At 46.6% G+C, this 16942-nt stretch overlaps 1 protein-coding gene across 2 annotated transcripts in view; it reads right to left on the reverse strand.

The window, feature by feature from the left end:
- Positions 1 to 7150, reverse strand: part of Emilin2 (elastin microfibril interfacer 2) — a 57559-nt gene extending 50409 nt beyond the window's left edge. For both annotated transcript variants that reach the window (XM_075956216.1, XM_075956215.1), the window contains exons 1-2: positions 6905 to 7150; positions 6307 to 6429 (exon numbers count right to left, since the gene is read on the reverse strand). In XM_075956216.1, the coding sequence (XP_075812331.1) occupies positions 6307 to 6429; positions 6905 to 7047 (266 nt within the window). In that variant the 5' untranslated portion in view covers positions 7048 to 7150. The remainder of the gene's footprint in view (positions 1 to 6306; positions 6430 to 6904) is intronic.
- Between the last annotated feature and the right edge of the window lie 9792 nt (positions 7151 to 16942).

The raw sequence follows: 16942 nt of genomic DNA on the forward strand, positions 1-16942 counted from the left end.
CAGGAGACCAAGGGAGGAGGACCTCAAATAGAAGACCAGGCTAGGAAACAAAGCAGCGGTAGCAAAACATGAACCAAGGGTCAGGCAGACGGCTCAGTGGTTAACAACATAAGCTGCTCTTACAAAGGACCCAGGTTCAGTTCCTGACTATCCATCACTCAAGTTCCCTCTTTTGGCTATATAGACACCAGGCACGAGGGGGGTGCGCATATACATTTGCAGGCAAAAACGCTCCCCCACACATAAAAGAATAAATCTTTAAAAAGTCAGAGCAGCAGAACCCCTCAGCTGTCATGAACATCCATGAATGGGTTCTCGGAGAAATGCTTTAGGACTGGCTAAGATGACTCAGGAAGGTAATGGAACTTGCCACCAACCCTGATGACCTGAGCTTAACCCTCAGTACCCACATGCAGGTTGAAAGGAGAGAACCACTTCCTCCAAGTTGTCTCTGATGCTGACACAGCGCTATGGCACACAGCCACCACCCCCCACCCCCCCACACACACATTCACACACCCCACATAAATACATACAGTTAAGAAGGAAGGAAGGAGAAACTGGCCAAGGTAGGAATTCTCTCAGATCTTTGATTTACTTCCTATGCACTGCAGGAAGCAGAAGCCAGCAGCAGAGAGTACCGGTGACCACAATCGTTTCCTTAAGAGAAAGGCCTGTGACCCAGGACCTTACCCTCAGTGACTCTCTCCTGGCTCTTTGAACCTCACTGGAGCAACCCAAGCCAGGGAGCTGGAAATCCTCAGTCCCCTATGGCACTGCAAGGCTGCTGTGTTACATAAAGGCAGAAACTGCTTCCCAAATTGGAGGTGTAAGCCCCTGGGGAAGCAAGTACTGCTGCCCTCGGGGAGTCTGACAGCACAGGCCTCAAGCAACTGGGTCCCTTCATAATAGACAGTGAGTTAGGCAGCTAACTACAGTCCCTGAGAAACCCCCACTCTAGCCAGGGCTAGACCAGGATCTTCCTTAGTGTCTCTTACTGTGAGACATCAGTGGCCATACTGGATGGCAGAATGGGAGGATCTTCTGGAACGACATTTTCCCTTGACGCCAGACTGGCAGAAGCTGGGCAGAGGAACACTGACCCAGGCTGTGCTCTGGAATCAGAGTCCTCAGACTGGTAGTTCTCAGCCTGCTCAGGGATTGTCTAGACACTGGAAAATGCAGATACTTACATTATGGTTCATAACAGTAGCAAAATCACAGTTGTGAAAGAGCAATAAAAATAAATTTGTGGTTGGGGTCAGCACAACATAAGGAGCTATATTAAAGGGTTGAAGCATTTGGAAGGTTAGAACCGCTGCCTGAGACCCATGCTCCTGCCTGCTTGTCAGCCTTGATCCTAATCTGTCCCGCAGACTGAGGTCTTATGGAGCGGGCAGCATGGAGACCAGAAATCTCAGCGATGAAGCTGCAGTATTTGGAGGTTAATATGGCTTTTGTTTTGTTTCTTTGGTTGGTGTTTGTTGTTTGAAGTCTATGTATGCATGTGTGTTGTGCGGAGGTACTGCACGGGAGTGCCCTTGTGCTTGGAGGTCAGAAGAGAGCGCCGAGCCCTAGGGCAAACATTTGAGATGCTTGTAAGCCCAGCACAGGGACTGAGACCTGAACTGGGGTGCCCTACAACAGCGCTGTACCCTTCACTGAACTGGGGTGCCCTACCACAGTGCTGTGTACCCTTCACTGAACTGGGGTGCCCTACAACAGCGCTATGTACCCTTCACTGAACTGGGGTCCCCTACAACAGCGCTATGTACCCTTCACTGAACTGGGGTCCCCTACAACAGCACTATGTGCCGTTCCCTGAACTGGGATCCCCTACAATAGTGCTATGTACTCTTCGCTGAACTGGGGTCCCCTATAATAGTGCTATGTGCCGTTCACTGAACTGGGGTACCCTACAACAATGCTATGTACTCTTCACTGCTTGAGGCTATCTCTTCAGATGGTTTTTATATTTTTCAAGCTGGCCTCAAACTCCCAGGGATGGTCTTGAACTTCTGAACCTTCTGCCTCCGCCCTCCAAATGCACCATCATGCCTGGCTTGGCTCTAGCGTTTGTATGTGCCTTCCCCGCTGTGAGACCCAGACTCTAGTCTCTGAGTGCAGAATCATGTCATCTGTCACAATCTTCCCCTAGAACAGATGGGACTCAACAGTAGGTTCAAGTCAGGCTTGCAACACCAACAGAAAGGCCAGCAGGGCTATGTACCATCTCAAAAGTCAAGGTTTGAAGGTCCAAACTACAGCTGAGAGCAAGAACTTGACCATAAGTCCAGGGGTCTGCACATGCATACGCATGTGGTGAGTTGGGGCTAGACAGCAGGGATTATGAAGTTGAAGCAGGAGGAGGAGGCTGAGGTGCTGTGGGAGAATGCTCTGTATACTGTAAAGATTTGTCACTCATATTGGTTTAATTAAAGAACTCAAGAAATTGGACACCAAAAGATCACATAATCCAATAAAAAAAATGGAATACAAACCTAAACAAAGAACTCTCAACAGAGGAATCTAAAATGGCTGAAAGACACTTAAGGAAATGTTCAACATCTTTAGTCATCAGAGAAATGCAAATCAAAACAACTCTGAGATTCCATCTTACACCTGTAAGAATGGCTAAGATCAAAAACACTGATGACAACTTATGCTGGAGAGGTTGTGGGGAAAAGGGAACACTCCTGCATTGCTGGTGGGAATGCAACCTGGTACAACTCCTTTGGATGTCAGTGTGGCGATTTCTCAGAAAATTAGGAAACAACCTTCCTCAAGACCCAGTAATACCACTTCTGGGTATACACCACAAGGACATGTGCTCAACTATGTTCATAGCAGCTTGTTTGTCATAGCCAGAGCCTGGAAACAACCTAAATGCCCCTCAACCAAAGAATGGATAAGGAAAATGTGGTACATTTACACAATGGAGTACTACACAGCAGAAAAAATAATGACATCTTGAATTTTGCAGGAAAATGGATGGAGCTAGAAAATATCATTTTGAGTGAGGTAACCCAGACACAAAAAGACAATTATTACATGTACTCACTCATAAGTGGCTTTTAAACATAAAGCAAAGAAAGCCAGCCTACAAACCACAATCCCAGAGAACTTAGACAACAATGAGGACACTAAGAGAGACTTGCATAGATCTAATCTACATGGGAAGTAGAAAGTATAAAAAGACAAGATCTCCTGAGTAAATTGGGAGCATGGGGATTTTGGGGGAGAGTTGAAGGGAGAAGGGAGGAGGCAGGGAGGGGAACAGAGAAAAATGTAGAGCTCAAAAAATATCAAGAAAAATGTATTAGAAAATGCTGATTGGCCAGTAGCCAGGCAGGACATACAGGCAGGGCCACCAAATACAGAGGAAGTAAGATGAAAAAGCGTCACTGAGAAAAGGTACCAAGCCACGTGGCTAAACACAGATAAGAATTATGGATTAATGTAAGTTATAAGAGCTAGTTAATAATAAGCCTGAGCTAACATGCCAAACAGTTTATAATTAGTATAAGCCTCTATGTGTTTCTCTGAGACTGAACAGCTGTGAGATCAGGCAAGATTGAAACTTCCATCTACACTGAGACTGAGAAAGAAAAGACCTGTACTTAGATGTAGGTTCTGCTACTTTCTAATGGCTCTTGGGGGTTGCTATAAAAATAGAAAATACAGAGCGTGCAAGTCAACCTTAGTTCCAGGGACTTCACAGGAAGAATTCCTTGTCACTCAGATTCTCGTGTCTCCCAAAATGTGTTCCCAAAGTCAGCGTAGGACCAAGAAGGAGCCTTTCCACACTGTAAGAGTCCCAGATCTGAGGTGCAGAGGCGTGTGCCATCATGGCTGGAGTGTGTAGTGCTGGCAATGAACCCAAGGACTTGCGCATGCCAAGCAAGTACCAAAGAAAAGCTGGAAGTGGTGTCTCATGTCTATAATTCCAGCACTCTAAAAGCCAAGGCACAATAACTTCGAGTTCAAGGCCAGCATGGTGAATACAGGGAGTTTCCACATAGCAACATAACAAAACTTGCTTCAAAAAGCCAAATTAAAAAACAAACAAAACCACATTTACCACCAAGTATGGTGGTACATGGCTTTAATCTCAGCACCTCTGGAAGCAGAGACAGGCAGGTATCTGAGTTTGAGGCCAGCCAAGGTTACATAGTTAAACTCTGTCTCCAAAAAAAAAAAAATTACCTCCAGAAATGCAAATTTCTATGTATGTATTTATGTGTGTGTGCAAGCATGTTATCATGTGTGTATGTTCCAATGTGTACAAGTGTGTTCACTGTATGTGTAGGTATGTTCAGTGTGTTGCAGTGTGTTCATTATGCGCGCGCATGTGTGCAGTGTGTGCAGGCATGTTGAGTGTGTGTGCAGGTGTGTGCAGTGTGTATAGGTGTGTGCAGTGTGTGTAGGTGTGTGCAGGTGTGTTCAGTGTGTGTAGGTGTGTTGAGTGTGTGTGCCGGTGTGTGCAGGTGTGTTCAGTGTGTGTAGGTGTGTTGAGTGTGTGTGCCGGTGTGTGCAGGTGTGTTCAGTGTGTGTAGGTGTGTTGAGTGTGTGTGCCGGTGTGTGCAGGTGTGTTCAGTGTGTGTAGGTGTGTGCAGGTGTGTTCAGTGTGTGTAGGTGTGTTCAGTGTGTGTACACATGTGTGCAGACACAGGTGTTTATGGAGGCAGAGATGTCAGAATCAACTACCGCCGTCATCTTACTCTTGAGACAAGGTTTCTCGCTGAGCCAGGCTGGTGACAAGCAGGAAGCAGCCACCCTACTTTCCCTACCCCTCTACAGCACTGGGATTATCTGGCAGCCACCGTCCCCAGCTTTTTATGTGGGTGCTGGGGATTCGAGCTCAGGTCCTCAAGCTTGCATAGCAACCCACTGAGCCATGGTCCCACCCCATCCAACCCCCCCCATTTAAGTTTTACTTTTAATGAAAAATTTGTTCATCTCTGAATTGTCCTTAACATTATAGAAAAACATGAAATATAGTTCTTGTATAAAATGAATGAAATTGCCTTGGTTGACAATTCAATTCTAATTTCAAGCAAAGATTCTTCCAAATTGTGTTGAATATTCAGTTTGTGTTTTGGTCACAGTGTAAAAACCTGACTTGGTTCTCTTGTCACCAACAGCGGACCATGAGCTGTGCGGTGTAAATCTAAATACAGGCTAATTTAAGGTCACTCTGAGTCTTTGTGATGACCAGGGACTCTAAATCAGCCTTTCCTCCACGTGTTAGGAAGTAGAGACCGCCCTGTGTTTCCTCAGGTTTGTACAACTTTCTTTGTGCCTCCCAGGAACTCTCAGTCCCTGCAGCTCCCCAAAGTAGCCTGGGTGGAACCCAGTGACCACCTCCTCCCTACGTGTCTTCAGTCTCATCTGTCCCTGCCCCCTGAAGCAGCTCGCTGGAATACAAGCTCAGCCCGATTGTCAGAGCTGCCCGCCACTGACCATTCTGTGCAGCACTGACAATATGCCCTAAGACAAACAGTTTATTCTTCCTGGAAACAATCCCTGCCATCACGTGTCCTCAACAGCCCTTTATCCACATCAGCCATCTCCTGAGATCCGACTTTCACAAAAACTCAAAGACCTTTCTGATCACAATTGATGCTTACAGATGTGTTTGCAGAATCTGTAGGCTACCGAATCATTTTCCCCCTGTTTCTGTTTTGTTTTGTTTTAGAGGCAAAGAGATGGTTAACTTTTCTGCTCATCTTCAAGATCATTCTATTCTGAGATCTCTACCTAGTGAACCCACAAATCTAACTGGAGAAGAAAGGGGTGTTCTAAAGCAAGCTGGGGTTTAGTTTAAAAAACTATGATGCTGAAGAGGACAGCTGGGCTAAAACTCACCTTCGTCAGAACACCAACAAGTCAAACCTCTCAGCTAATCCTTCACCTAAAACATTTTAGAATCCTTCGTGCGCCCCAGAACATACAATATGGATCTAATTACATTCAGCTGCCTTATGTTAGTAATAAAATTGAGAGAGAGAGAGAGAGAGAGAGAGAGAGAGAGAGAGAGAGAGAGAGAGAGAGAGAGAGAGAGATGGGGGTAGGGGCTTTGTTCATCCTCCTCTGTGGCCTGAAGAATCACAAACTCCCAAATTTTGCGCATCCTTAAGGCTCCCACAGAACAGCACATTCTTAAATAGCCCAGCGTGGTTGGTAGCTGGCGCAGCCCTCAGACTTTATAAGGATTTATAGAGGGTCTGGAAGAAATTTCCACAAGGGCCGGAGCCCAGCGCCCCAGCTCACCCACCCTTTCGGCCCGCGAACTCCAGGACTTACACCAGAGCAGACGGACAAGGCATCTGGTTCCAGGGACAGTTGTACTGAGCTTGAATAAAACTCTCGCTTCCTTCCTGCACTGTGCAGCTCACGTTCTTAGTCACGATGTAGGCGCACCAGTTCCTGGGGTTGAGAGAGAAGGGCTGGGTAAACTTTGGAGAACAATGAAGCATTGGGGGGGGGGGGGGGACGACGGACGGAGAGACTAACGGATGGACAGATGGACAGAAGAGCTGACCCAGCAAGTTAAGGGTCACCCGCTCCGAAGGCTGGAGCGTGCCAAAGCCGCCACCCCAGGGTGCCTCTTAAGTCTTTGGAGTATCAAAGAAGAGCCCCCACACTCCCGCGCACTCCAGGAAGTGTTGGGGTTCAGCAGGGCACTACCCCACTCCCCTGGTCCGCTTCAGGATGCTCGAGGTATCTGGTGGGGAGCACATGGTCATCCCGGAGATGGTGACGCCCCAAAACCCATAAAGATCTCTCTGCTGCTGGCCGTCGCCATTGGCAGGGCAACTCCAGAGCCTGCATGCGGATTCGGAAGGGACCGGCAGGGACGCTGGACTTGGGTTGGAGGCGAGCAGAAGGGGCGCGCACTTACTTGCTCCTGGCGCTGGGCCGCGCGTGGTACCCAGGCTGCGAGCTCGCGTGGCACAGCCCCGCGCCGCCCAGGGCCAGCAGGGCCAGCAGGACCCGCGCCCAGCGGCAGGGCGCGCGGGGTCGGGGCGGGATTGCCTGCCACATCTTGCGCCCTACAAGGTTGTAGGTTGCGGGGCAGCGGACCGGGCAGCGGCTCGGGCGCTCAGCTGCCCCTCCGGCTCCTTGCCCCACGCCTCCGCACTGGCCGCTCCGCGGTCCCTCAATGACGCACAGGTCCCCCCGGGTGCCGCCCTCTTTATTTCACTTCCCTCTCAGAAACGTGACTCTTCCCTGCACCGTCTCTCGGCCCTTCGACTCTCCGCAGGGGGTTAGGGGGGAAAGAGCCAAAGGGTTAGGCACAGGGTTCTCGGTTACAGAATTTCCAATTACTTATTCCTTTGGTCCCTTCCCAGCCGCCAGCAGCTCCGCCTCTCACCTTCCAAACCAGGCGCCCCCAGGCCCTCCGGAAGTGCAGCGAGCTTGGACAGTCCCAACCTAGACCCCCGGGGCCTCCCTCCGGCAGAGAGCCCAGGACCGCTCCATCAGTTCCCCTAGGGACCTAAGCAGGGGACTCGGCTTGGATTTCTTCCTCTGAGGCCACACTGCCACCTTCCCAACAACCATTAAAGACTTGGGGGAATAGTTAAGCGCGCCTTGAACTTTCTGAAGGTTCGGACTGCAGCGGGGCAGGGGCCTCTGCAACTGGTCTCCCTGCAGCAGCAAACTGTCACGTGCTAGTGTTGAAAGACCTGCTCGCATGTCTCTCTTTCTGTCAGTATTAAAGACAGATGGTTTAGTCCATTAAAAACGACAACAAAACTGTGCAAACATGAAGACATGAGTTCGAGTCCCCTGGCACTCACACAAAAAAGATAGGCAAGGTGTCACAAATCTGTAATCCCAGAGCTAAGGAGGTGGAGACCGGAGGATCCGTGGGGCTGCAGGATCAGTGATGGACCCTGTCTCAAAAATATAAGACAGACATGGACTAGAGGAAACCGGTTCATCAACCTCTGACCCGCGCCCCCAACGCACGCATGTGTGCACGAACATTTTTTGAGGCAATTTATTATCCTATTGTCTTGCCTTTGCTCCGAATAGTTCAGACACCGCTGGTGCTTTCCTCCCTTCGACCCATCCACCCCTCCCTTTCATCTTTCCCTCCTTCCTCTTTCATGTTTTCTGCCTAATCAAAAGTTACAGGAGTCTCTTGCCAATTTTTTTTTTTTTGAAGTAACGACACAGAGAGTGTGAGAAGGTCAGCTGCCGCAGGGTGTGGCGGTCCACTTGGGAAGCTGCGGCAGGAGAATCACCACAAGAGTGATCCTGGGCTACCACAGCACCACCGCGGTGAGGTATTCTAGCGGTGTAGAGGGAGCTCTTCCTTTGAGACTGGTTGCTGCTCCTACAAGCCCTGGCTGGCAGGCAGGCTCGGGCGCAGTACCTGTGAGCTAACAGGACACTGTTGGCTTTTAGAGACCCGTAAACTCGACTATGTTTTCACACAACTAAGCGAAACCACTGGTTGTTTCTCAAATGCTTTGCTTAGATGGCTTCCTTGGGTCTTTTGATTTGTAAATCGAAGAAAGAAAATCCAGAAAGTAGCAAACTGTACCATATGAGGACATAATCCGTTCATGAACTTTCGCAGGGGAAGATTATGCAGATCACGGACTGAAGTCATCCCGGCCTTCAAAAGAACCACGCTGGGGAAGAAATAACAGAGATGAAAGGCTGTCCTGTGTAAGGCGATCTGGGTGACTTCTCTGTCCCTCATGTTCTAACCTCCGTTCTGTCCGTTGGGTGTCATGGGGTCATAGAGGTCTAGAGATGGAAACTGAGTGAAGGGAAAATTAGGAGGCGACCCACAGATTATGTTCCTCTACAACTTCCTTTTTTTAAAAGAAATTAAGAAGAATTAACTTTTATTAAGATACTTATGCATATGTGTGCTTGTTTAGAATTGTGTACACGAGTTCAGTAGCTGGGAAGCAAGTCATGAGGGTGTCAGAGCCCCTGGAGCTGGAGGTACAGGCCACAGGGAGCCTCAAGTTGGGGGTGCTAGGAGCCACCCTCAGGTCCTCCGCTCCTAATCCTGAGCCAACTCTCCAGCCCCGACCTTTTTTAAATTGTGTGTGTGTGTGTGTATACACATGCACATGTGTGTGTGCTTGCACGTAGATTTACATAAGTAGATTACATTGTATATCATAAGTAATCTGGAGCTACTGAATCGTAAGGGAACAGTTGCTCAGGTGATAGGCAAATGCCATTTTACATAGAGCTCTTAGCACTCAAAGACTTTAGCAACCTCAAGGGTAGTGGCAGCAATCCCCAAGACCACAGGAGACAACTATATTTGATCAGCAAAAAAAAATGATGCTTCTCAGTAGATAGGTTTATTCTGAGCTCCAGTTGTATGCTAGGCTTTCTGTTTGATTGGTTTGGTTTTTGAGACTGAGTCTGATTATGAAGTTCGGGTTGTCTTTGAACTCGTGACTTCAGCTTCCATCACTGGAATTATAGGCTTGTGGCAACATGCCTGGCTACTGTGGGATCTGGTACATGCTAGGTATTGTGAAAACCCTACTGGTTTCCATGAGGAAGTCCAAACTGCCACGGTCGTATCTCCACAAGAGGTTCCAGGCGATTCCTGTGCCCTGGAGCGAGTGAGTAGCCAAGCGCACAGTCAGTGAGTACGCCAGTGTTCATTACTCAGGTTTCTCTAGACAGAGGCCCTGAACACCTGGCATAGGACACCTCTAAGAAGACTCAGCACACAATAGGTGCAAGGGCCAGCTTCCATTTTCTTTCAGTCGGACAAGAGAATGCCACAAACTCAGGAGTCGAGGACATTCCACAAGAAACAGAGCTTTGTATGGAGGGAGGCTTTAAGCGCATTAAGAAACAAAGCATTGGGGCTGGAGAGATGGCTCAGAGGTTAAGAGCATTGCCTGCTCTTCCAAAGGTCCTGAGTTCAATTCCCAGCAACCACATGGTGACTCACAACCATCTGTAATGGGGTCTGGTGCCCTCTTCTGGCCTGCAGGCATACACATGGACAAAATATTATATACATAATAAAGAAAGAAAGAAAGAAAGAAAGAAAGAAAGAAAGAAAGAAAGAAAGAAAGAAATATTTTAAAAAAAGGGAAAAAAGGGCTGGAGAGAACCATTGAACTCATGACGTCAGAACAGCAGCTGTGGCTGCCTGTACAAGATCTGCAAAGATGAAACCAGCCACCAGTGCAGCAGGGAGCGGGAAGAGGTGCACGAACCCACCAGCGAGCATTTCAGCAGGGAGCGGGAAGAGGTGCATGAACCCACCAGCCAGCATTGCAGCAGGGAGCGGGAAGAGGTGCATGAACCCACCAGCCAGCATTGCAGCAGGGAGCAGCCGAGGAACTGCTGTTAGCTGATGGATTCTGGGAGAAGGAGAGTCAGCTTTCTTTAAAGGTGTCCAAGAACATATACTTCCAGGATAGCCAAGGCTACACAGAGAAACCCTGTCTCAAAAGAAAGAAGGAAGGAAGGAAAGGAGGGAGGGAGGGAGGGAAGGAGGGATGGAGGGAGGGAGGGAGGGAGGGAGGGAGGGAGGGAGGGAGGGAGGGAGGGAGGGAGGGAGGGAGGAAGAAAGAAAGGAAGGGAGAAAGGGAGAAAGAAAGGAAGGAGCTGAATGGTGTTAGTGCACACTGTTAATCCCAACACTCGGGAGGCAGAAGCAGGTGGAGCTCTGTGAGTTCGAGGCCAGCCTGTTCTACAAAGTGAGTTCCAGGTCAGCCAGGGCCATTAGAGAAACCCTGTCTTGAAAGAAGAAAAGAATCCCTAAATAAATAAAATGAAATGAGACACTCATCGGGTCCGTGTTTGGGACAGTCTGTGGAAGCAGAGGGCCTGCCAGAACTTCCCCCAGCAAACCCAGACACTCATCTGCCTGGGAGGAGGAGGAGGTGGACGAGGATGACGCCAACAACACCAGGCTGGTACACTCCTCACCCCATCCCATCCCATCCCATCCCAGTCATCAGAGCCTGGGACATTTAATGAGATGAACTGATTTGTACATAGGATATGGTTAAGACTGCCAAGCTCCCGGGCTCCCAGATGTTTCTTTATGCTTGCTAGAACTCAATATTGTTTGATTTTGTTTTTTTGTCTGAATTTCTTGGTCGTCTTGATGGTGTCATTTCTATGTCTTTGCTTTGCTCGTCTAATGATGGGAAGACAGGTCCTTGAAGACTACACAGCAAAGGAGAAACTTTGAAAGATGGATTCGGGGTGTGTGTCCTCATGTCATTTACACTGTTCCCTCGGAAAGCCAAGCCATGAGAAGCTGAAAAGAGGAAAGATATGTGTCGTTCACGCAATAGAGTTAGCATCCCATTCATCTTCACTGACTTTGCAAAGTGAAGTCTCCATCCTCAGTTTTCCTCCTCTGTATTCGTGATCGATCATATGCAAAGCCAGAGTGGACAGCAAGAACAGCATCACCACATCAGACAGTGGAGCATATATGTGACAAGGTCTAGCGGCTTTAACATTCTTTCTTTTTTTATGTCAACCATTGGTAAAGCCAACCACCTTTGCAAACACGAGGTATGGAAAGCGTGTACATACTCTTCGACGCGCGCACGAGAGAGTTGTCTCAGTCAGCACAGTGTTGGCTGTGCAAGCGTGAGGTCCTGAGTTCAGATCCCCAGCCCCCAAGAAACAGGGAGCAGGGGCACAGGCCTGTTACGTCAGCACTGGGGAAAAAGAGACACGAGAAGCCTTGGGGCTTATTGGCCAGTCGGTCTAGCTGACTCACTGAGCTTAAGGTTCACTGACTTTTTGACTGCCTCAAAAAGTAACTAGACTACTGGGCAGTGGTGGCGCACGCCTTTAAAACCAGCACTCAAGAGGCAGAGGCAGGTGGATCTCTGTGAGTTTGAGTCTGGCCTGGTCTATCTAATGAGTACAATGGGGTTATATAATGAGACACTGTCCCAAATAAATAAAAGATGGGGAGTGATTGATTGAGAAAGACACCTAATAATGACCTCTGGCTACCATGCACACATGTACACTCAAGACACACACACACCACGGGCTTGGGGGAGAGAGAGCGAGCGAGTTGGGCTCTTGACTCTTTCCCCATTGCTCCCCAAGGAACACTCAGCTTATGGACTTTCTGCTCCATATTGCAAAGGAATTTATTCTTGAGTGATTTAATAAGCTGTTTAGGAGAATTAATAACCCTTTGTAAATAAACTCAGAACACTGTGCCATTTAATAGTAAATATCTTTTTTCCTCTAAAAGGAAATTAGTAAACCAGGCGGTGATGGCACACGCCTTTAATCTCAGCACTGGGGAGGCAGAGGCAGGCGAGTTTGAGGCTAGCCTGCTCTACAGAGCAAATTCTAGGACAACCAAGACCATACAGAGAAAGAAACCCTGTCTTAAAAAGGAAATTAGTTATTAATTTCATGGCCTCTCTCTGTCCCATGCTTCTTTGGCCTAGGAAAGATACCTGTATACCAGATGTCACATGTGAGATGCCATTTCTGGTTTTGTTCAGTTTGATGTTCAGGTGTTTTGAGACAGGGTTTTGCTGGCTCAGTTTGATGTTCGGGTGTGTTGAGACAGGGTTATGCCGGCTCACCCTGGCCTCAAACCCTCAGCATTCTGACTTCTGCCCCCTGGGCTCTGGCAATGCGCCATCATTCTCAATGCATTGTGATTCTAAATACATCATTTCTACCATAAGAAGTGACAAAAACAGGCTTTTTGGGCTGTTTCTGAGACTCCAGTGGATCACTGTACAAAGAAGTCGGGCAGTGACATCATCATACAAATGAGCTGCATCAAACTATGTTGTAGACATCACTGATCTATAGACTGGCCTTGACTGTTCTAGAATAAACAAAATGTTCTAAGTGGGCGTAATGTGTTTATTGACTATGGAATAAATCATATTTTAGTAGAGGCTTGTCACTGCTCAGAATAGCATGTCATAGTAATGTACAAATTAACGCTACTATTTCAGACCGGGCAATGCTAAATAGTATGTTTTGTATGACTTACCTATGAAGTTTCCGGCTATCTTGAATTGGCAAATGTTGAACATTTGTGCCTAGAAGACATGCAGGCTTAGGTTCCTACAAATATCCAGATACAATGTCTTGTCAATATATCAATTGAACGATCAGTTCATACATACATACATACAATACATACATACATACATACATACATAACCTGTTTCTTACTAAAGACTGTTTTATTGAGGCAGGGTTTCCCTGTGCAACTACTCTGTCTCTCCTGAAACTCTAGCCTCGAACTCACAGCGATCTGCCTGCCTCTGCCTCCTGAGTGCTAGGATTAAAGGAGTGCACCATCACTGAATGGCTGACAAGATATATATTTTGTGGTTCGAACAAGAAATGTCCTTTATAGGCTCAGGTGTTTGACCACTTTCTTTCCAGAAGGTGGCGCTGTTTGGAAACACCTTGAAACCTTTAGAAGGTGAAGCTGCCTAGAAGCTGTATTCCTGGCTCCATTTCCTTTCATTTTCTGCTTTCTTCTACCATGTCTTCTTCATCATGAAAAAAACCCATCCCTCTGAAATTGAACCAAAACAAACATTTTATCCATGGAGTTGCTTTGGCGGGGTACCCTATCACAGCAACAGAAATCTAAGGCAGCATAGACTGTGGGTTCATAACGTAGTGAGCACAGGGCCAACACCATTTTACTTTGTGGCTGCATGGAGTGGATCTGATACACGTATTTCATCCACAAGACACAGCACAGTCTTCTTGCTCTTGAGAACATCAGAGAGCACTCGGCACCACACTTGGCAACCATTTTAAACAGTAACACCACTAACAAAACACAGAATTGATGGAAAAAAATAAAAGTCAAGTGTAATAGAAAATAATTTTACATGCTTCGTTTTGTTTCCAAAGTCCAAATTTTATGCAAAAAGTGCACAAAAGTGCAAAAAAAGGTGACTCCAAATTTACCAAGGAGAGCACATATTCACTCTGTGCAAGACACCAACCCCCCTACTCCCTCTTGCCCTCCAACCCGTTGCCCCCACCAGCACAGACCTCAGCCCCCAGGACCTAGGATGCAATGAATGTTCTTGTTTTTTTTGGGTTTTTTTTTTTTTGAGACAGGGTTTCTCTGTAGCTTTGGTGCCTGTCCTGGAACTAGCTCTTGTAGACCAGGCTGGTCTCGAACTCAGAGATCCGCCTGCCTCTGCCTCCCGAGTGCTGAGATTAAAGGCGTGCGCCACCACCACCCGGTGCAATGAATGTTCTTAAGCTACAAATAAACTTTACTGTAATGAAGTTCACAAGGAGAAAGTCTGTAAGTGATGAGGACTCATCATACTTCAACGACAGTGAGGGAACGCGGGGAAACGCAGCAGCTTGTAGCTGGGAAATTGCCTAGGGCTGGTAGAGCACTTGCCCGGCACGCAGGGACCCTGCCTGCTCTTGGTGCCGCACTTGAAATATGTGTTTAGACACACTGTGAAGGATGTTTTGTGCATTGGCTGTTGCCAGGCAACATGATACTAAAAAGAAAACGAAAAACAAAACTGTCTAGTTCCTTCTTCCCTTTATTGGCATGGTCCCCTAACCAGAAGATGATAGAATAGTAAAGAACAAAACGATACAGGTTCTGTTGGAGAAATGGAGAGCGAGGCTCTGAGGAGTGGAGTATTGATTAGGAAAGACCAGAGTGGGACAAAGTTGATTTATTTGCTGTAGATGGATGTTTCTGCCCGCCCGGTCCCAGAACCATCCAGTCCCAAAGAAACACAATAATATAATATAATTTTATTAATTATGAACTCTTTGTCTTATTAGCTCAGGCTTAATATTAACGAGCTCTTATTAACTTAAATTGACCCATAATTCATGTCTATGTTTAGCCATGTGACCTGTTACCTTTTCTCAGTTTGGCAGTCTCATCTTGCTTTCTTTGTGTCTGACTGGTGATTGCATCTCTCTGCCTTTTCTCTTCCCAGGATTTTCCTAGTCTGGCTGCCCTGCCTATACTTCCAGCCTGGCTACTGGCCAGTAAGTGTTTTAAAAAACCAATACAAGGGGCTGGAGAAATGGCTCAGTGGTTAAGAGCACTGTCTGCTCTTCCAGAGGACCTGGGTTCAATTCCCAGCACCCACATGGCAGCTCACAACTGTCTGAAGATCCAGTTGCAGGGGATCTGACACCTTCACACCAATGCACATAAAATAAAGTTAAATAAACCATAAAAATATTAAAAAAAAAAAAAAAAACCAATACAAGTGACAAATCTTTACAGTGTAGAAGAGCATTATCCCACAGAATTTCCCCCTTTTTCGTTTCAAAACAAGACCCTGAATCTAATCTCTTTTGTTTAGCTTTTTTTTCCTGATCATTATCTATAACAACTTATAACAAACACGCTAAACAAAGACAAATATCCATAATCTATTTTTGGGGGGGTAATGTGGGCATAGTTTTCTAGGCTACTTTCTGCTGATTGGGATTGCTGATAATCTTAAGGGAGCCCAAAGAAAATTTAGGATTATGGAAAAGTCCTGACTGGAGAATTCTGTGAGGCTGGATCATCTCAGCCAGCAGTCTTGAAGCTGTTCTGGATGTAGAACTTAGAAGAAACTGCAACAGAGGTGCTCTGAAGTGTTGGATCATCTGAACCATCCATTCCCATTGGAGACTTTTCAGGGGGTCTTCCTCCATCAAACCTTATTTTCCTTAACCAAGAATGAATCCATAGCCTCTCATTTCCTGTGGAAACAAAAGCAAAACCTCTTCTCCAAAGTAACATATCTTTAAATTATGAAGTGAAGTCATTTTCAAAATATATAGATTGGATCAATCCAGCAGCATTTATAATCAAGTGTCTCTCAGCAGTGTTGCTCCTTCTTCAGAAGTCAAACAATTCAAAGACAACACAATAACATGCAGTATTCAGATTCCCTGTGTATTTTTTATCTTTATGTGGCTTAAAAAAAACTCTATTGCCTTTATTTTTATTTTTTGAGACAGGGTTTCTCTGTGTATCTTTGTCTGTCCTGGAGCTTACTCTGTAGACCAGGCTAGCCTCGAGCTCACAGAGATTCACCTGCCTCTGCCTTCTAAGTGCTAGGATTAAAGGTGTGTGCCACCATGCCTGCTACTCTATTTCTTTTCTTTTTTAAAAAAATATTTATTTATTATGTATACAATATTCTGTCTGTGTGTATGCCTGCAGGCCAGAAGAGGGCACCAGACCTCACTACAGATGGTTGTGAGCCACCATGTGGTTGCCGGGAATTGAACTCAGGACCTACGGAAGAACAGGCAATGCTCTTAACCTCTGAGCCATCTCTCCAGCCCCTCTATTTCTTTTCTTAAGGACTTTCTCTATCCTTTTTCTTTTCTCTCGAAGGCCTATGTATATTTTTAAACAAACTATAAACTCTTTATAGGTTTCTTTTCCATCTGAATATGTCTTTACTGTATATCATTTTTTTTTTTCTGAGCACATGAATCTGCTAACTGGCATGGCTAGGATTAAAGTTGCAGCTTTGGCGGCTGGTTTCACTCCATTCCTTTGCTTCCTGAGAGTCTAGCTTCATGGCAGAGGTACAGACGGGAGTCATGTTTATTGCTACAACTCTATGGAGTTTCTAGGTCCATGCCACAACCAACACTATTTAAGTATTTGGTGGCAGGACCTCTTAAAAGAGATGTGAGGGTTTTGCTGCTAACACTGAGTCAAGAAGCCTCTCTTAAAAGAGTCTCATCTCTGCTTGCATGTAGCAAACAGAGCCCACCTGAGAAAAGTGCCACTACCAAGAAACTGTGCTTAACTCTGTTCTTTTGTGTCTAGAATCCCTTCCCAAGTTCTCTCAGGTTTTATGTGGATATAGTTGCCGAATGTTTGGTGCCATTTGTAGATGGAAGTTTCTGTCCTGGCCGACATTCAGTCTCAAAGAAACACACAGAGGCTTATAGTGATTAT

The sequence above is a fragment of the Microtus pennsylvanicus genome, chromosome 22 (genome assembly GCF_037038515.1).
Source record: "Microtus pennsylvanicus isolate mMicPen1 chromosome 22, mMicPen1.hap1, whole genome shotgun sequence".
Taxonomy (NCBI): domain Eukaryota; kingdom Metazoa; phylum Chordata; class Mammalia; order Rodentia; family Cricetidae; genus Microtus; species Microtus pennsylvanicus.